At 37.8% G+C, this 20,653-nt stretch overlaps 1 protein-coding gene and 1 pseudogene across 13 annotated transcripts in view; one reads left to right on the top strand and one right to left on the bottom strand.

Annotated features, from left to right (window-relative positions):
* The window catches only part of MITF (melanogenesis associated transcription factor), a 224,450-nt gene that overhangs the window by 9,700 nt on the left and 194,097 nt on the right, over window positions 1-20,653 (bottom strand). For 8 of the 12 annotated variants that reach the window (XM_025376103.1, XM_025376098.1, XM_025376096.1 and 5 more), the window contains 4 exons: window positions 18,564-18,659; window positions 10,707-10,824; window positions 7,896-7,952; window positions 2,200-2,275 (listed from right to left, as the gene is read on the bottom strand). In XM_025376103.1, the coding sequence (XP_025231888.1) occupies window positions 2,200-2,275; window positions 7,896-7,952; window positions 10,707-10,824; window positions 18,564-18,659 (347 nt within the window). Of the gene's footprint in view, window positions 1-2,199; window positions 2,276-7,895; window positions 7,971-10,706; window positions 10,825-18,563; window positions 18,660-20,653 lie in introns of all 12 variants that reach the window. The other 4 variants (XM_025376095.1, XM_025376094.1, XM_025376099.1 and 1 more) reach the window with 1 other exon arrangement.
* Window positions 6,240-6,791, top strand: LOC112618709 (annotated as a pseudogene). The gene has a single exon (XR_003118115.1). The product of XR_003118115.1 is annotated as a translation machinery-associated protein 7 pseudogene (transcript).

Here is a 20,653-nt window from a genome sequence, read left to right on the forward strand (position 1 = left end):
CCTTAAACATTATATTAAACAGTTATAGGTTTCTAAAACTATAAAAGTTAACTCAGAGTAAACGATGGTAAAACAGATCTGTGAGATCACACTACTAAATTGTTTGTGGCATAAACTCAGCATCCTTCTATTTTTTTTTTTTTTTCATCAAGAATTATCCCAAGCATGCTATCTAGCCTCTCTCTATCCATTTCCTCATCTACAAGTATCAGGTGGAATGGGTGAATAGAGGGTCGTTAAACAAGTCACCAAGTAATTGATCCTCATATGGGTTACATTAAGAACAAAACAGAAGTTCTCCCATAAGAGGGACAGTTCCAGCCCCCAGAGAATTCCCTGGGGTTGGTCCCTGGGTTCTGAACACCAAAGATGGCAACCCAGGGGAACGTCCTGAGATACCCAGAGTGAGCACAGACTTAATATTCAGAGCTAAGATCAAAGTAAGAGAAGTAACTTTAGCAGCCAGAGAGAAATGTAATTAAAATAAATGATGCTTCACGTAGCCCAGCAAGATGAGAAATCAGAATTGGGATATGTGAGGGGTCACTCAGTTTAAAAGAAGTGATTGTTTCAACCAATTATCTTGGGTTTTGCTTCCTTGTGAGATCCAATCAATCAATTATGCTTCTGAGTTTAAGAAAGGGTTTTCAAACTTTTTTTTTGTTCAGTAATAAGAGGGACTCTTTTTTCACAGAATACTGTATATAGATCTCCATTATATAAAATCAACAAAAGCAGACTTGCTCTGGTGGGAGAAAAGGTACTGGGCTGAGACCCCAGTCTATGAGACTGCGTCTGCATAACAGCCCCAAGGCACATTCTAGAAACCTGGTGTGGGAAAACCACCATATAGATTATAGTCTGTTTTATCTTAAAACAATGCCTACAATTAAAGATCTTTATCAGTTCAGATTATAAACCCGCAAGTATTCTAATACAATGGGGAAAGAAGATATGCAAATAGAGGCTTTCACTGCAGCCCCATAATTTCATAGTATGTTGCTAAAGAGATTCACATGCTACAGTTTAAAAGAATATGCTAAAAAGTGAAAGCTGATAAAGAACAGGAAAATGGGAATTCAATTTCAACTATCATGCAAGACTGACTATAGGAAATGAAGGTCACAGCCCTTTAGTAGGATACATTTGTGCTGTAGAACTGAGAATCTGAAATGTTTCGGGTTTGAAAATGCCTTTCCTTGAAACCTGGGAAGGCAAAACATTGAAGATGGAATTGTGCTTGTACATTCATCAAAACCACCTCACAATAGGTAATGGTTTTATTTTATTTTGTTACAAATTCTCTAACAATAATGTGAATAGCAAATTTAATAAGCCTTGCATGAATAATACTTGATTTCATCTTTACATTTTATTAGGTAGCTAAAAGGTCATATTCAAAGGCTAATTTCACAGAATGCCTGTGGGGGCCATTAAAATGTATATTTTCTAGCCCCTTGCTTCAAATGAGCCAATTTCTAATGGATAAAAACTGTGTGTTTGTTGTCCTATGTGCTGACGTTGCAGGTAACTATAGGCTGGTAGGAAAGACTTGAGAAAATTATCTTTACAGCTGTTATCTCTGAAGGGGGCAGGGTGGATAAAGAGAGACCAAAAGCTGAAATCCAAATTAGCTGACCTGTATTTAATAAGAGGATTAAAACATTACTTTTTTTCCCCTACAATGGTAAAACATACACAGAGCAGGCAAGTTTTCATAAAAGCAATTGACCTTTCTTTGTCTGTTGAGTATCATTAAACTTGAAGTCTCTAATGTCCGTTCATCAGTGCCTATTTAGAGATGCTGTACAAGTCGAAGAGCAGTCAACAAATCTAGCTTTAACAGCTATTGAAAGTTCTGTTCTGCATGAATCATTAAAGGAAATATTTTTTAAGCTCAGTATTTGTTTGCAAAGAATTCTTAGGTTTCAGAAAGTCACCTCCTCTCAGAAAGCCACCTCCTCACAACCAAAGCATCTAGTGTCCAAAGATCATTTGTACAATTCAATGCTTTTGTCTTGAAATTTTAGTTTGATGAGACTAACCAAAAGAAAGGTGTAAGAATAATTTAGGAACAGAACCAAAGGGAGAGGAGAGACTTCTTTACTTTAGTTTTTACAACTGCATTTTTTACAACATATGAAAAAACATTCAGGTCCGAAAAATATATGATGCAGATTAACACGCAATTGTACTCACGGATCATTTGACTTGGGAATCAAAGTACCTAGTTCCTTAATGCGGTCATTTATGTTAAATCTTCTTCTTCGTTCAACTTCAAGAAAAGAGCACAGGAAAGGGCTATTAGTAACAGTACCATGTATGCATTTAGCATATCTCATTAAAGGCATGTGCATATTAACTTCTCAGGTCATGACAATGGAAACCTGAACCTACTTTTCCCCTATTTTTACTATGTTTTTGGTATTGCAGTTAAAAATGAGCTACCTTTCTTTATCATTTCCAAAGCCCTTAGATACATACGATTTCTCATTTGCTCCTACAGCAACCCCGAAATCAGTTACTATCCTCAGTTACAAATAATGAAATTGCCTTGGAGATACCGTTATTAGGGACTTGGCAAGGACATCCAGCAATATCTGGTGAACAGCCCAAATTCTAACCTAGCCCCTTAGAGCAGAAGTCAGCAAACTTTCTGCAAAGAGCCAGGAAGTTAGTACTTGTGGTTTTGTGAGATAAGTAGCAAAATTGAGGATATTATGCAGATATTTACTTAACCAGAGGGAAAACAAATTTCCACACATTTTTTACTGACAAAATTCAAAATATAACATATGAGTACAATTTTTCGCAAGGCAAATCTAATGAAAACCATTAGAATTTACTTGTCATGCTAAAATTTTCATTGTATATAATTTTCATGTCACTTTTTTTTTTTTTTTTTAGCATTTATTTATTTATTTATTTATTTATTTATTTATTGAGATGGAGTCTTGCTCTGCCACCCAGGCTGGAGTGCAGTGGCACGATCTCGGTTCACTGCGACCTCCATCTCCTGGGTTCATGAGATTCTTGAGCCTCAGCCTCCTGAGTAGCTGGGACTGCAGGCACACGCCACCACACCTGGCTAATTTTTGTACTTTTAGTAGAGAAGGGGATTTCACCATGTTGGCCAGGCTGGTCTCGAGCTCCTGACTTCAAGTGATCTATCCACTTCAGTCTCCCAAAGTGCTGGGATTACAGGCGTGAGCCACTGCACCCAGCCTTTTTTAACCATTTAAAACTGTAGAAAACATTTTTAACTCATAGGTCACACAAAACACCCATGCTCTAGCCTAGTGCTACCCAACAGAAATATAATTTACATATGTAAGTTTAAGTTTTCTAGTAGTACTATTTAGAAAGTAAAAAGAAAGAGATGAAATTAACATTTTATTAAATCCATTATATCCAAAATATTATTATTTTAACAGGCAATCAATGTAAACATTTACAAATTAAATACTTAACATTCTTTTCTTCATTCTAAGTTTTTGGAATCCAGGGCGCATTTTACACTTTAATTTTACATCACAATTTGGACCAGTCATATTTCAAGGCTGAGTAGGCACTGGTGGTGAATGGCTGCTGTACTGGATAGCACAGCCCTAAAACTGAAGTCTAGTATTTTTAGCTATACCATGAATCTTCACAGCATTCCTATTTTATAAATCTAGGTGTAAGTTCAACTATCACCTTTTTAAGGGAGGATGACATAATAAGGCATATGAGATGATAAATGTCTCTAATTAATGTAGTCAAGCAAATAAATTCCAAATAATTTGAAGTCTAACAAACTGGATTGAAGTTGTTAATATTTACTCTAAATACCATAATGTATGTTTCTTTTTGATCCACTAATAGTCTGTACACTTAGATAAAAAAATGTGATTCCCTGCTTTCCCAATATAAATTGTTTTGGCTGAGGGATTATTCCAATGATGAAATCCGTTTTATATAATATGAAGTCCTACCATTAGACTTCTATAAAATAGAAACCCTAAGTGATGGTCAGTGGTTTTGGAGAAGGAATTGTGGGGTCCTTGATCCAGTAGCTAACCTTCCCCAAAACTCTTAAGTATGTACTTTCTTCTTATTTTTTTCCAAGCACATAATAATCATAAAATTCCTCTAGCCCCTCTGGCTCCTTGCTATTCCTCACGCAAGCCAGATACGCCCCATTGGTGGACTTCATATGGCTGTTCCACCAGCCTGGAACATTGTAGCTCCAGATATGTGAATGGCACTGCACTCACCTCCTTCAGGTAGACTCAGATTTACCTATGAGACTTTCTGGTCATCCTCTTTGAAACTGATCCACCACCTCCCATGTCCATGCTGACACTATACTCCCTTGCCTGCCCTTTGACTCCACGAGGAACTTTCTGCCATCCCATATTCATGTATCCCATTGATCTATTTGTTATGTTTATTTGCTGTTGCATACCAAGTAACCGTGTGCATCTGGCACATAGTACGCTCTCAACAAATATGTGTTAAATAAGAAACAAAACATTTAGAGTGGAATCATACTAAAAATGACTCTGCATCTTTTTTTTCACTCACCAGCATACAGCTGACATCTTTCACTGTCAATATTTACGTGTACTACATTTTGTTTTTAGTTCAGTGACTTCCCTTTCCAATCATTTATTAGAAAGATGATATAAGCTAGTAAAAAATTTTAAAAAATACAAAGGTATATTAAAGAAAAAGTAAAAGCCAAGTCTTTATACCATCCAACATCTATATGCCTGGGCAAATTGTCACTGATAAGAGTGATGTCTAGATAGTCGCCCAAGCACATATACATCCATATAAACACATACACAAGCACGTCTCTCCCCAGTGTGTTCTTTGTACACAATGGGATATTATATGTATTATTCTGCCCCTTGTTCATCTCACTCGGTAATACGTGATAGATGACCCCTAACTCAAAGGCTAGTTTCTCAGGATGGGAAACTCATTTTCTGGTTCACATTGTAGAAAAGTGCCTCACACAAAACAGGGGCGCTCTTTCTCTCTCTGTCTCTCTCTCTCCCCCCCATATATATATATGTGTGTGTGTGTGTGTGTGTGTGTGTGTATACGGCTGAGTGAATGAGTGAATAATAAATGAATATATCCTTTTGTACATTTTGGCAAGTATTCTTACAAAATAAATTCCTAGAAGACGAACAGCTTGACCAATGGGCTATCTAACCTTGATTATTAATTCCCAATGGTTGGATGAGACTTTTAGCTTGCTTCATAGCCTTCAGAGTTTGAGCTGATCATGTTTGCACTTTACTGACAACCTTGACCTTGAGAGTTCAGGTGCCTGATGATAGGTATCTATTGTTTTTGACAAGATCCAACTCAGTTTTCCACATTTCACTTAAGTAGTTTTGGGTAATGCCTAATTATCTTGTTTCTAAGGTGTTTTAAAAGAAGAAATATCTTAGGGTAAAATTACTGAGAAGCTGGAGGAGGCCTTGGAGATAACAGTTTATCTGTTTTGGTTAAAAGAAAAGGAGAGCAAGGCCGGGCGCGGTGGCTCAAGCCTGTAATCCCAGCACTTTGGGAAGCCGAGGCGGGTGGATCACAAGGTCAGGAGATCGAGACTATCCTGGCTAACATGGTGAAACCCCGTCTCTACTAAAAATACAAAAAAAAACTAGCCGGGCGCGGTAGCGGGCGCCTGTAGTCCCAGCTACTTGGGAGGCTGAGGCGGGAGAATGGCGTGAACCCGGGGGGCGGAGCTTGCAGTGAGCCGAGATCGCGCCACTGCACTCCAGCCTGGGAGACACAGTGAGACTCCGTCTCAAAAAAAAAAAAAAAAAAAAAGAAAAGAAAAAAAAAAGAAAAGGAGAGCTTCTTACACTTGACATGAGAACTGGGGAGGGGTGTAGCTCTTAAAGTAAAAACCAGCTCCCTCAGGACCCAGCAGTTCCATTTCTCAGTTCCGTTTCTAACCTAGAGAAACAAACTTTCTTGTACACAAAGAGACACATATAAAAACGTTCACTGTGGTATTGTTTATAACAGGGAAAAACTAGAAACAACATAAACACACAGCAGTTTGGAAGTTACTAAATATCATACAGTCACACTGTAAAATACTACGCAATTAGTTTTCAAAAAGTAGATAGGTCTAGACTTCTAACAGCAAAAGGTCTTCAAAACATACTGCTCAGTAGAAAAAAATCGACATAAAATGGACAATATGACATCGTTTGTGTTAAAACACAGAAATCGGGCAGGCGCCATGTCTGGCCGCGAAGGTGGCAAGAAGAAGCCACTGAAACAGCCTGAGAAGCAGGCCAAGGAGATGGATGAGGAAGATAAGGCTTTCAAGCAGAAACAAAAAGAGGAGCAGAAGAAACTTAAGGAGCTAAAAGCGAAGGCCGCGGGGAAGGGGCCCTTGGCCACAGGTGGAATTAAGAAAACTGGCAAAAAGTAAGCTGTTCCTTGTGCCTGAGGAGATGGTGACCCTTTATTTCATCCTTATTTGAACATCTATATTCCCTGCCATAACATCTTTTGCCACCTAAAGCTGGAATTAAGTGTTGTCTTGGAGCTGTTGTACATTTAAGAATAAACTTTTGTAAAAAACAAAAAAAAATAAAAAAAAAAATCTTACAGTGGCTCATCATCTCTTTAGTTGTTTTCACTAAGTCATTCCTACCATAACTGTGAATTTAAAGTAAAACCAGCTCAGAACCTTGCCAGAGTCTGCTCTTTGGTCCTTGTTCTACCCTAAACTTTGTATCACCTGAAATTAAACCAACTCGTTTGAAAGGAAAAAATAAAATAAAATAAAATAAAACATAGAAATCCGTACGATTTATTTTCTGTGTGCGTATGTCTATATTCTTAATACACAGAAAAAGGTCAGGAAGAGCAATGCCAAAATGAAACCAACATGCATATTGCTGGGGACTAAAGGAGAACTCTGGCCTTATTCTATCATTTTTATAAGGAGAAAGTGTTTATATATGACTCACATTCTTAAAAATCAATTCAAGAAACAGACAACATGAGGCCATGAGATGAGAAATTCACACCCGATTTCCTACCTCCAAGCTCAATCACTTTATTAAAAAAAATCTGTGCAGCTTGTCTTACTGGCTTATATTAAACAAAAATTAAAGTATTCTTAGGAGATAATTTGAAGATTTGATCAAGAGTAAATTAAATGCGTAAAAAATATTTCAAATGCTTTAGGACTATTTTTTTTTAAGTCATGAATAACGTCAGAAATGTAGGAGGCTACCTCATCCATTTACTCCCCTTCAGATCTCTCTTTCTTTCTTTCTTTTCCTTCTTTCTTTCTTCTTTCTTTCTTTCTTTCTTTCTTTCTTTCTTTCTTTCTTTCTTTCTTTCTCTCTTTTCTTTCTTTCTTTTTCTTTCTTTCTCTTTCTTTCTTTCCCTCTCTCTCTCTCTCTCTCCTTCCCTCACTCCCTCCCTCTCTCTCTCTTTCTTTCTTTCTTTTTCTTTCAAATCTCATTGGAGAAGATGCTCCCCTAATCCCCTTTTGTTAATAAGTTCCTGTGTGAGCAACACTTATAATTGGGTAGTTGGGGATCAGTTCTCCCTCTCACCAAAAAAAAAAAAAAAAAAAAAGAGAGAGGGAGAGAGAAAATAAAAAACCCACTACTATAAACAAGAAAAATAAAAACTCTTCAGAAACTGAAAATAACTATATATACAAAATTCAATTTGATCTGAGATAAAATATGGGGAAAATATATACCTTGGTTTCTGTCAAATACAATTTTCTTCCAGAAGAGATAATTTTAACAGCTGTAGAAATCAACTCTCCTCTACAGAATTTCTGGGAACATTTTTGATATATGGGGGAATATTAACTCTAATATCAAATGTCATGAACACAAATAAAACCAACTTACTCAGGTTGTGATTGTCCTTTTTCTGCCTCTCTTTGGCCAGTGCTCTTGCTTCAGACTCTGTGGGAAAAATACACGCTGTGCACGTGAATGAAGTCATTAGAAGTTGGAACTGTTTGAAGTTGCACAAAATGTAAACTACAAAATATCTCATTTCCCAAACATATGGAAGCTTATCTGACTTGACTCTAAGTAAAAATACGTTTTTTTAAAACGATATCTTTTTAAAAAGCTTGCATGTTTTCAAAAGCAATATATATCAAATATACAATATGTAAAAACTGGGCTTCCACAAAATGGTAAAAAAAAAAAACTCGGTAAAAATTATCTATAGCACACTGTAAACATATATAGATACTAGCAAGAAAGATATCGATAACTAGAAAACTATGTCAATTTGCTGTTGATACTTTATTATCAGGGGTCTGATATCTTTTCTTTTCAGGCCATAGAAGCTTTCAGTCCTTTTTTGATGCCTTTGTAACATGCTGATATAAAAACTGAGTAGAGGCCCAGCATGGTTGCTCGCACCTGTAATTCCAGTACTTTGGGAAGTGGAAGTGGAAAGATCACTTGAGCCCAGGAGTTCAAGACCAGCCTTGGTCTTTACAAAAAATAAAAAGTCCAACATGGTGGTGCATGCTTACAGTCCCAGCTACGGGAGGCTGAGGTGGGAGGATCACTTGAGCCCAGGAGATCAAGGTTGCAGTGAGCCGTGATCATACCACTGCACACCAGCTCAGGAGACACAGAGACACCCTGTCTCAAAAAAACAAAACAAAACAAAAAAAACCTCCCAAATTGGATCTATCTTCTGACTAGTTCACTAGTTCATAGAATGAACTCATTTTTTCAGAAGTTGGTGCCAGATTCTGTTAAAACCTGCTGTAATGAAATCATCTAACAACTTAGGAACAACTATTTACTAGCTTGAGTCTATACAAACAAAATAGGAATAGACGCACTCGGTGGCAACTCCAATTGGAAAGTTCTATTTGCATAGCAACTCTTGTGAGATCTCTGGGATAAGAGACTGCTTTTTGCCTTACAGAGAACAAAACAAAACAAAACAGAATTAAAAAAAAAAATGTTACTTGACCAATCTTGGGATTCAGAAAGCTCTGTTATTTCCTTTTCAGAAGTGATAGCTGAAGCATTACACTATCATAATTTAGAATTTTATCTCAAAATAGAAATCATTTTAGCATAACTTATAGCAACTGAAGCATATATATACACCATATATATTTATTATATGGGTGTTATGTATGTATATATGCATATATATATGCATACATACATGTATATATGCATATATATGCATATCTATGTGTGTGTGTGTGTGTGTGTGTATATATATATATAAAACTCAGAAGTTGAATTCTTTCAATTGTGATGGTCAATCCAAATCATTTTCTAGTTTTTTTTTCCTCACACAGAAGCATGACTTATATACCCTCCACTTCAATGATTCCTAAGTTGTTGTTGTTGTTTTGTTTTGCTTTGCTTTGTTTCGAGACAGGACTCATTCCTCTTGCCCAGGCTGCAGTGCAGTGGTGCGATCACAGCTCACTGCAGCCTGGAACTCCTGAGCTCAAGCAATCTGCCTGCCTTAGTTTCCCAAAGTGTTGAGGTTACAGGTGTGAGCTACTGTGCCTGCCCGACAATTCTTGCTTTTGCTGTTGTTGTTGTCTTGCAGTAAATTTCCTTTTTGGTAGGGTAACTAATTGTGTTTTGGCTTTGGATGGTTTTTACTTATTAGTTACTCTTTTCACTCAAATCCACGGTTTTTAAAAAATGTCTTTCTCCTGCTTATTTTCTGAAAAAAAAATTTTTAAGACACCCTTGACTGGAACAGGAATTCTCTGTACCAAATCCATATTCCATATTCTCAGTCTGTTCATCCAATCCTGCAGGATGCAAGGATCAAATAATAAAAGGAGGGGTGGGGTAAGGGCCATAAAATTCACCATGGTAGAATGCCAGTTCTAATATAGTTACCGCCATGTTTTAATGACCAAATAAATGCCTTCCCTAAAGCATTAAGCAAAGTAGAGAAATAGGTAATTTCACACTTGCCTTAAGAACAAATAATACCCATTGCTCCATTTTATAATTTTTCCCCCCTGTGTAATAAATCTTTTGCACACAATACAGCAAAAGACAACAGGAGGCATCTGAAGATGTAGGAAATATGTTCTCTTGCTATCCCAATTGTGGGCTCGAATGTGTTCAAAGGAAAATTCAGATCTGGGTTCTCAAACTCCAATGCCTCTAGGGGCTTGTAAGAAACATACATATTGGGCCGGGCGCGGTGGCTCAAGCCTGTAATCCCAGCACTTTGGGAGGCCGAGACAGGCGGATCACGAGGTCAGGAGATCGAGACCATCCTGGCTAACACGGTGAAACCCCGTCTCTACTAAAAAAATACAAAAAACTAGCCGGGTGAGGTGGCGGGCGCCTGTAGTCCCAGCTACTCGGGAGGCTGAGGCAGGAGAATGGCGTAAACCCGGGAGGCGGAGCTTGCAGTGAGCTGAGATCCGGCCACTGCACTCCAGCCTGGGCGACAGAGCAAGACTCCGTCTCAATAACAACAACAACAACAACAACAACAAAGAAACATACAAATCAGGTAGGGTGGAGACAGTTACAGCTGAAAGAGTTGCCTACTATCCCCAGTGCAAAGGGGACCTTCATCATAGATACAGTGATTGGTGACATGTAGTAATTGTGGCCCCGATTCCCAGTATCTCAGGAGATTTTCAAGGATCTCCTTGAAATCTGCAGTAAGAGGTACATTTGTTAGGTGTTTACCTGTGAGCTCCCTTTTTATGTTGGGGAGGTTGGCTGGACAGGAGTTGCTGATGGTGAGGCCTGGTGGGGGCAGACCTTGGTTTCCATAAAGATCAATCAAGTTTCCCGAGACAGGCAACTAGAGAGAGACCAACAGTAACAGAAATTAACTGTTGAACAATTCCCACGTTTTTTCAGATAAAAAACTATGATCCTACTCTAGGATTTATTTAAGAAAAATTATTTGATACAAAAAAAATCATTTTTAAAATAGGAAAATATGAGATGTTTATTTTTTCATTCGCTTGCAGATATGAAAAGAGAGTCACAGGATCTCCTCAACTAGCTCCCTTTGTGGGAGGAAAGTACAGTCTCACACCCATAAAATGATTACACTAACTAGCCAGTGGGCTTATTTTGAGCATGGAGACAATGAATAATGTGGTGAATGCATTATCTAGTACAACTAGTAGCATACAGAGGATGTTCAGGAAATGTTGGCTATTATTGTAAAACAGGATTGTATATAAAATGACCTTTTCACCAAATAGGACTTTCCATTAAAGTTAATTTTGTTCCTTCCTTCTCGTCTCCACCTCTTCTTCTTTTCCTTTTACAAGGAAAAGCAATGAAAGTTTTTATTTATTTGTTTTTAAATTGGAAAAGAAATGATTTCCTTAATGCTAGAGGGAAAAAGCATTTTCTTGAAATTGAAATTTTCCACAAAGCCACAAGAGGGAGCCCACAGACTTTAAAACAGAGCAACAATTTACACTTTAAAAAAAATTAAAAAAATAAAAAGTAAAAGAAATAGTTAGCCTTCCCCAAGCTAGCATCAGAGTTTTTCCTCTGGTTCTGAGTGGGATGTTTTAAAGCAGCGAGCTCTCCTTTGGTTGTGTATGTGCATTTCTTGGTAACTAGCTGGTTGCAGCAGTTTATAGGCCTGTTTTTGTAGAAAAGGCCCAAATGGATCCCCCTTCCCACACCCTGAAATACAGTTTGAAATAGTAACTATGGAGAAATCATTGAGTGACCTCACTCCTTCCACTTGCAGACATGTACCGTTACTAGACTGATTCAAACAATTTCTATAACCATGATTACTGGGTAAGACTTTTATGTTGTTTAGCCCTCCCGTTTCTTGATTACACATTGAATTGTATTCTACATCTGAGAAAAGTACATTCAGAAAGCATTTAGGTGTGATTAAAATGTTTAGTGACTGAGAGGTATCTAGTAAAAACTGTATTCAACAGAGTACCTTGTATCCTCTCAAATGACCACTAACATACAGATGAAAATATCCCACAAAATACGATTCAAATGTGCTTCCCCTCATTGGTAGCCATTGCATCAATTTCTGGGATGGCTTCTAAACATATACTCTATGAATTAAACCCCTAGCTAAAGAGATTTGGGTGGGAGGCAATGGACATGGAATAAGATACTTCTTGACGGGTGAATCAGACACTGGCTCAAACAGGACTGGGGTGGGCAGGGAGGACAGACAAACCAGCAGAATACAACTCCCTCTTTTGCTCCTTTTTGAAAACAGCATTTATAGTATGTGCATAAAACCTAATACACATACCCCCATACACATGCACAAAAATAGACATTGTGGTCATTTAAAATGCCCTTGTATCGTATTTCAAGGCCCTTTAAGGAATTGATAAAAAGTGACTTTGATTATTAGCTATCATTTCACTAAGTGGTTTTATTTGAAATAGGTCACCTTCTCAGGGTCAGCCTTGCTCTGTGTGTGTGTTTAGTTTTATTCTTGTCCAATTTAACGCAAAGTGAAAGGCACTCACATGTTTCAAAATAGCCCTGTAAAGTACCAGAGAGACTAAACTTATACAGTTGTCATGATGTCTGGTAACTCCTTGGATTCCAAAGCTTTATTCCCCTATCTTTTGAGAATTTCAGGTTTTGGGAAAGCTTCTGGGTTTTAACAAACCAAGAATGTGACTTGAAAATTCAAAGCAATAAGCTAAAAGAAAAATTATTCCCCTTGCTCTAGAAAGGCAAATCACATATATGGTTTTCATATGCAAATTGTATGCAAAACTCACTGTGTTATTATGAAGATTTGTTAGGGATAAATAATAGCAACTGATACACATCTCCAAGTCATTGATAGACCTATGTGGAACAGACATCTAATTCTAAGCTTCTTCTGGACAAGAACATATTTTCTAACTATATTCTAAAGAAGAGATATGTACATGACTGAGAGAGAGAATGCTTTCTGCCATAGACAGCCAGATGGACAGGGTGGGGGAGACAAAGAGCAAAGTGGGGGATACCTAGTGAGAAATGGATTGAGACAGGTGAAAAACTACAGAAAGGACTGCTGTGATTAGCATCGATTGATGACAGTGCACACCAATAAGGGAAATGAATTAAAATCCCTACAGCAAGATGCCTCATTGGGCACTCTACTGAGGTCAGACATCATTACTTCCAGTTGAAAAAGCTTATAGCCCTCTATCTACTTCTCTGAAAGATTTCCTGCTTCGGCGGCTTTCCCCATACTTACTGATTAGGAGCGGGAAGCAGAAAGCATGCCAGAATATTTTGCTGGGGGTCATCTCATTTTTTGGGTGCCTACTTTGGGCCAAGCACAGAATTAAAATGGCACTTTGTGTATGGCATCTTACTGCTTTTTACAGAAAGAAAAGCCAAGGTTTGGCCATTGCCAAATGGAGGTTTTTGGTTGGAGGCTCAGGTCCCATGTTAACAGCAGAACTGGGGGTGGGGAGAGTATCAACATGCTGATATTAACCAATTAGAAACTGCAACTTTCAATTCATCTCCAATTAGATCTGAAGAAATAAAAACCCTGCCGCTTATTAGCCAAATGTGGATACTCCAATCTACCGATTAATGGTGCAGAACTTTATAGCCTGTGCTTAGGAGTCAGAGATCCAGATTAAAATCCTGCCTCTTTGCTAACTTGCTATGTGATATTAAGCAAGTTCTCTGAGGCTTAGTGTCTCCAATTGAAAAGCGACAACCATTCATCTCACAGGGTTTTCATAAGATTTCATAGAGATAAAGTAGGTGAAACACAGTGCCTGTTACTTCAGTGATCAGTAAGTGGTAACCACTATGATTAACAACACGTATTATAATTTTCTAGGGAGTACTGGATTCCCACTTTACAGTTTTGACAGGTGAGCTAATGTTCACTTTGATCAACAAAACCACTTGCCATGTTAATTACTAAGTACATTGTCAACGATTAGACAATTTTTACCAGACTGCAATACAAATCTAGGAACAGAAATCAGGGAATCTGCAAGGCTGAGGTGACCAGTCATTATTCCAAGTCAGGGCTTCTACACTACAGCTGATTTTGTTTCCCCCGGATCAATGTCTGGAGGTATTTTCAGCTGATGCACCTGCAGGGTATTTGCTGCTGACATCCAGTGGGTGAAGGCCAGGGATGCTGTTAAGCATCCTAAAATGCACAGGACAGTCTCCCACCACAAAGACTTATGCATCCCAAATGTCAACAGTTCCACAGTTGAGAAACTGTGTTCTAAATGGTGGTGTATATTCTTTGTATCAACAGCTCTTATTTGCTGAAGCTACTAAAAGGAAGGTTGATGGAAATAATTTAAAATGTGTCTCCTAGTCATGCATTTTAAAGAAAGGATTCTGTGGTTGGTTCTTCTGCATTAGAAAACTTCCCCCATAAATATAGTTAACATCACAATTAGGTCAAAATAACACCTTTAAGAGCTAAGAAAGAGGAAGAGACTTCTTCTATTAACGTGTATATTTCACATCTTTGTTGGGTTTTTATCCAGGCCATTTACCTAAATAGCAAGATTTCACTTCCAGAGCACAAACTGCACCATGGACAGACGAAAGCCACAGTCTAATTGGGACAAAAAAACTGAAGGAAGATGCGGCTGGGTCTATGCCCCCATATTGGTCTGAATTGAGTTCTTCAATGTTGTGCTCCACCAAAATGAATATTTTCCCAAGTAAATGATAATTGTAAAATGTTATTATTTTTTCTCTCTGGATGGTCCCCTTCTCCGAATATCAATTGAGCACTGTTAACACAAGTAAACTGGGACTTTTATTCTTTGTTTTTGATAGTACAAGAGGGCCCTTGTGCTCTCAGAATAGTTATTTCTAGACTTCAATTCCCTTAGGACAGTTTCCTTTCTAAGTGTTCCTTCCACTTTATTTTTTTCTCAGTAGTTAACTTGAAATAAAGCATTTCAAATAATCAAATAAAAGAAAAAAAATGCCTAACATGAAGAACATTAAATTTAAACTTTACTGTGGGAAAAAAATTAAAATGTTAATAGGTTATAGTAGCTTTGTTACTTAATTTTGACAACTAAAACCCAAGTTCATCAAGAATAAGAGCTAGTAACTAACTTTTAGTGAGAGCTTATCAGGGCCCAACTGTTCTAAATGCTTTTTGTGGATGACCTCTTATAATTCTCCCATTAATTCTATTGCAGTAGATGCTATTATGATCCCCATTTTACAGACAAGGACACAGAAGCAGAGAGGTTGAATCACTCACTCAAGGGTATGTATTCAGATGTCTGGTTCAGAGTCTGTGCTCCTAATGTTGAAGTTACATTGCCTTTCCCCTAATGGCAAAATGCTGAAATAGATTTGTTGAAAGAAGACTCTAATGGAGCCACATTTAGCCTTTCTAGCATGGGGAAATAGAAGAGAGGTGGATGCCGGGATAAAGTCAGTGACTTCTAAGGGTGGCTGCAGGGGACTCCTCTCCTGTCTGGGAGTTAATTCAACTCTGCCCAGAGGATCTTTCTTATCTGGAAATTTCCTTTGAGATGGCCTCTCTGCTCCTGAATTGTCCTTCTCCCCTCAAGGGCTAAAAGAGTCTCCCCCTTCTAGACTGGTAACTCCCATGAGAACCCCCCATGAGAACAGGAAACATACCTTAGTCACCTTTGCATCCACAGCACCTTGCCCGGTGCTGCCCACCTATTAGGCATATTAATAAATACTAAATTAATCTTTAATATAGTTTAGGAGCAACCATATAATGAAGGAACAAGGCCTCAACGCTAATGTAGATGGAATGAAGAGGTATGAGGATTCATTCTACTTTTTTATTTTTAAATGTGTTTTTTAGAGACAGGGTCTTCCTCTGTTGCCCAGGCTAAAGGACAGTGGCATGATCATGATTCATTGCATCCTTGAACTCTTGGGCTCAAGTGATCCTCCCATCTCAGCCTCCTGAGTAGCTAGGACTACAGGTATGTACTACTACCCCACCCAGCTAATTTTTTATATTTTTTATAGAGACGGGTTCTCTCTATGTTGCCCAGGCTGATCTCCAACTCCTGGTCTCAAGTGATCCTCTTGCTTCAGCCTCCCAAAGTGCTAGGATTATAGGCGTGAGCCATGGGCCCAGCCAGGTATTCATTCTAAAGGACAGAAGCATATATGGGGTCATAACAACTGTCTTCAGAAGGGTTGGTATGTGAAAAAGTTCTCCATGAAGCAAACTACGACTCATGCTGCAATTTACAGCGTTATTTACTGTGAGGGATATTCTGAGATAAATATGTCTCACAGATAGCTAACATAGAGCTGGATACATTATAGGGGCTCAATGAAGATCAGCTGAATACACAAATACTATCCATATTATTTGATATTATAATTAATAAGTTATATTTAATAATTTAGAATACAACTTGTGTTTCCAACGCTAAATACTGTAGATACTTTATCAAGTGTGTTAACCACATGATATAGGTATATTTAACAGCCCCATTTTACAGATGGGGAAACGTAGGGTTTCAGGAAGCTAAATAACATGCAAGGTCACAGAGGAAATGGCAGATTCAGGATTTGACCCCAGATCTGGTCAGAAATCTCTAAATCCTAACCATTGTGCTTTGCTATTTCCCTAGTGAGCTAGTACAGATCCTTTTTTGGAGGCTTTCAAGAAGCTGGATGGCTTGATTTTTTTGTGGAGAATATGAAGGAGATGCAAGAGAAGGTCAGGCCAGGCATAGTGGTGCATGCCTATAATCCCAGCTACTTGAGGGAGGAAGATCACTTGAACCCAGGAGCTCAAGATCAGCCTAGGCAACAAAATGAAATCCTGTATAAACAAACAAACAAACAAACAAACCACAGAAAGCAAATGGATTGAGTACTAGGTTAGACCAAATGACATCAAAGGTCTTTGCCATTACAAAAAAAGTCAATGATTTTACAGAATCATATCAATTCTAACAGCCCACTTGAGGGTGCCCAGGGACCCATTTGACACCACTAGCAAAATGACCACTCTTATGGCAAAGTTCTTTTGAAATGACTGGGCCATTGCTAATTAATGCTGCTAGAGCAATGTAACGTAAATATATGTCTTTGGGTATATTTATAAATTCCCCAGGGCATGCTTCCCCAAGTGTTTCGCGCATGTTCGTCCTAAGATTCTGACTGCTAGACAAGTGTAGTTGGCCTCATGGGATGCACCAACTTGTAAGCAGAAAGGTTCCACAAAAGCCAACCAAGGATTCCAAGAGGTTGGGATAGTTTGGCAAGAAAACTTTTATCAAAATGGCAGAACACCTGGTTCTTCCAAAATCAGGGTGTGGGTTTAAATGGGTGGAAAGTAGACAAACTCCAAATATCACAGAAGAAGCTTGAGGTTTCAAGGGAAGTCCTCACCCCACATGAGTTCAAGGCAGTGAACTTGAAGAACTGGACCGAGATGGATTTAAAAAAAAAAAAGTGCTATTATAAGACTCAATTTTCTGAGGATTCTGGTGTAACTAAGTAAGTGCTATTTTGTCCCCTGGCCAAGGGAATTTACTATTGGAAGTTAGTCGTATCTTTAAAAACTTTCATCATGGTAAAAAACACATACGATAAAAGTTGCCATCTTAACCAGTTTTAAGTGTATGGTTCAATAGTGTTATGTATGTTCACATTGTTGTCAAATAGATCTCCAGAATTTTTCATCTTGCAAATCTGAAACTCCATACTCTTTGAACAACTCCCCTTTTCCCTTTCCCCTCAATAAATATTGGTCTTTAAAACACTAGTTATTAAGAATATGATAGTCTCATAGCATTGCTCTCAGAGAAAACAGAAAAGGATTGGAGAAGGCATTCAAAGACCTGCCAAGCAGGCCTGGCTCTGATACACCCAAGCTATGTAATCTTGCATAAGACCGTCTAACCTAGTTACAGTTTAAAACTGAGGGCAATGATACCATCCGAACTTGACTCACAGAATAATTGCAAGGAATAAATAAGATCTGCAATAAGACTTTGGTGAAACAGTAACATAAGGCTAAAATGTAAGGAATGAAGGAAAATAAACAATATAGGCAAGTCTCTAAATTACAGAGAAAAACAAGTAACATATAATAGCAAACAGGACCATTGTTTATGAACTGAAGTTGGAATAAATTTTGCTGTTGGATAAGGGTAACCCCAATGTCCCTCTATCACCTAAGAATATGAAAAAACCTTCTTGAAAAACTGCACAACCTTTTTCAGGCTGACTAGAGCACCATTGTGAATAGTGCAGTTCATAATGGTTCCCTTGGCTGCAGTGTACTGGGTTGGGCATTAGATGTCAAGGGAATTGGAAGGGATAATGTCCTATCAAAACTGCTCTTGGACTCCAGGGAATGTAGAGTTTTATCATGGGCTTATTCATAAACTCATAAAAACTTCTTAATTTCTGATGTCAAAGTCACTTATTTGTGATCCTGAGATAATTCTCCATTTTACTATTAATACATTTCATCAGTGAACCAGTTACAAAGATACAATAAAAGTTTAAGAAAAAAGAAGAGAACCCTGGAAACACCTCAAGATTTTCTACTTCAAAAAAGGTTACCAATACCGTATTCGCCATTTGCAAAGCAGGATCCATCAAGCCCAAGATTTCCTCATTATAACTTGATTCTAGGCTAATGATGTCATCGATTACATCATCCATCTGTAGGAAAAAGGGCAACAGAAGAGAGACAAAAATAAATAAAACTATGCAACATAACCTAAAAAGAGACTCATGGTCTTTCTTTACCCAAAGCAATAATGGTCTTTAGTTAGATTCTAAGAAGTAACTGTCCTCTTTCCACTAAAATAAAATAGTATTGAAGACCATTAACACTAATGGGTGATGAGAATAATACTTGTAGCCAGCATTTAATGAGTGATTATGAGTTGCCAAGCACTGGGTTCAAGGATTTTCATAGGCTAAGTTTTTGCCCTAACGAAAACCCTATCATGGCAGGTACTATTATTACAGCAATTTTCCAGGTGAAATAAATGAGAAGCAGCTCACCCAAAGTCACACACTGAAGAAAGACTGGAGCCACGATTTAACCCATGCTTTCACAACTATGCTAAACTGCCTGTCCTAAACAGGAAAGATGTACCAGAGCACTTCATCTTGAATGACAGCTGTCATTCTACTTTTTCCCCCCAAAGACGATGGCCCATACCCTTTTCTTGCAGAAGGAAAACACAGATGGTAATTCTGCCCTTTGGTTCCACAGGGAAGCGTGGACATTGTGTCTTGCAGGCCACTGGCTATCCCTGCACCCATCTTACAGTGACTTGTAAAATAAGTTTCTCCTTGTACAGCTGCCAGTGTGCTTGGTACTCCCCAAGGAGTACACCAGGCCGAGGTTATCATTACAGTCATGGAGCTGACATTCCCACTAGATCAATTTTATTTCTGAAGTACCAAAACATCAGTTATGATAATAAACAACAGTGATTACATGTGCATTGCAGCAGTTGCAAAGACAAGTCTGTGAAAACATTTCTTCATAAACACCTTATGTATTTGAGCTAGTTGGTATGTCTGTGCTTGGGTCTTAACAGTACTTCATAGTTACACAATGAAATCACAGAACTAACAGGGATGCTCTTCTATCTCTTTTGCCACTTCCATTAAAGAGGAGAGACTCCAACATTCATGGGTTTGAGTTGGAATCCCAGTTCTCCTACTTTCTAGATTGGGGCAAAGCCTCCGATCTTTTTTTTTTTTTTTTTTTTTTTTTTTTTTGAGACGGAGTCTCGCTCTGTCGCCCAGGCTGGAGTGCAGTGGCCGGATCTCAGCTCACTGCAAGCTCCGACTCCCGGGTTCACGCCATTCTCCTCCCTCAGCCGCCTCCGATCTTTTAAAGCCTCAGTTTCTCAATCTCTAAAATGGGGGTTAATAATATTTACTGTCTTATGGATTCTTGTATGATTTCAGGACAAACTGTACGGAGTGTTCAAAGTACCAGGAATATAGTAAACACTCAAAAAAGGAGTCTTGTTAAGTGACCCCTAAGAAAAAAATAATTGGCCAGTTTTGAATAACTACTATCCACTGTTTGTTAGATTCTATTTCTATTGACACCACTTTTATTTGTTTTGTTTGTCTTTATATGCAAATAGGTTAGGAAACTTATGAACAAAGTTTCCTTGCCATTTTTAATTTTGTTCTTAGAAAAATAAAATTAGTGGGTTTGATGTAATAGCATTTTTAAAATAATTTTTTTCTCTCATGACAAAAGTAATGCAAGTTGATGACAGGAAATATAGAAAGGCAAAAAATTTTGTTGCTTATTATTCTATATCTATATACATGCATAGATATATAAATAGATATAGCATAATTTATATATCCATTAAATAGGATGTAATAGAAGAAACTTTAGTTACTTGGGAAAGCATCCATTACATATTATTAAATTAATATAGTTTCAAAATATATGCTCGAGATACCATTTAGGAAACAATATCTAGATTATACGCACACATCTTGGTTTTACTAATACAAAAATTGCTAACCCACAAATTTGTATAACATACATTGATTATGTTAAATTACATATTTCGTATCTTATTTATTAAAATTTATGTACTTCAAGAAGTTTTTAATCTTTGGAGCAACTTAGGGGAAAACCATATTTTAGTTTATTCTTCCTTGTCATT

The sequence above is a fragment of the Theropithecus gelada genome, chromosome 2 (genome assembly GCF_003255815.1).
Source record: "Theropithecus gelada isolate Dixy chromosome 2, Tgel_1.0, whole genome shotgun sequence".
NCBI classification, from domain to species: domain Eukaryota; kingdom Metazoa; phylum Chordata; class Mammalia; order Primates; family Cercopithecidae; genus Theropithecus; species Theropithecus gelada.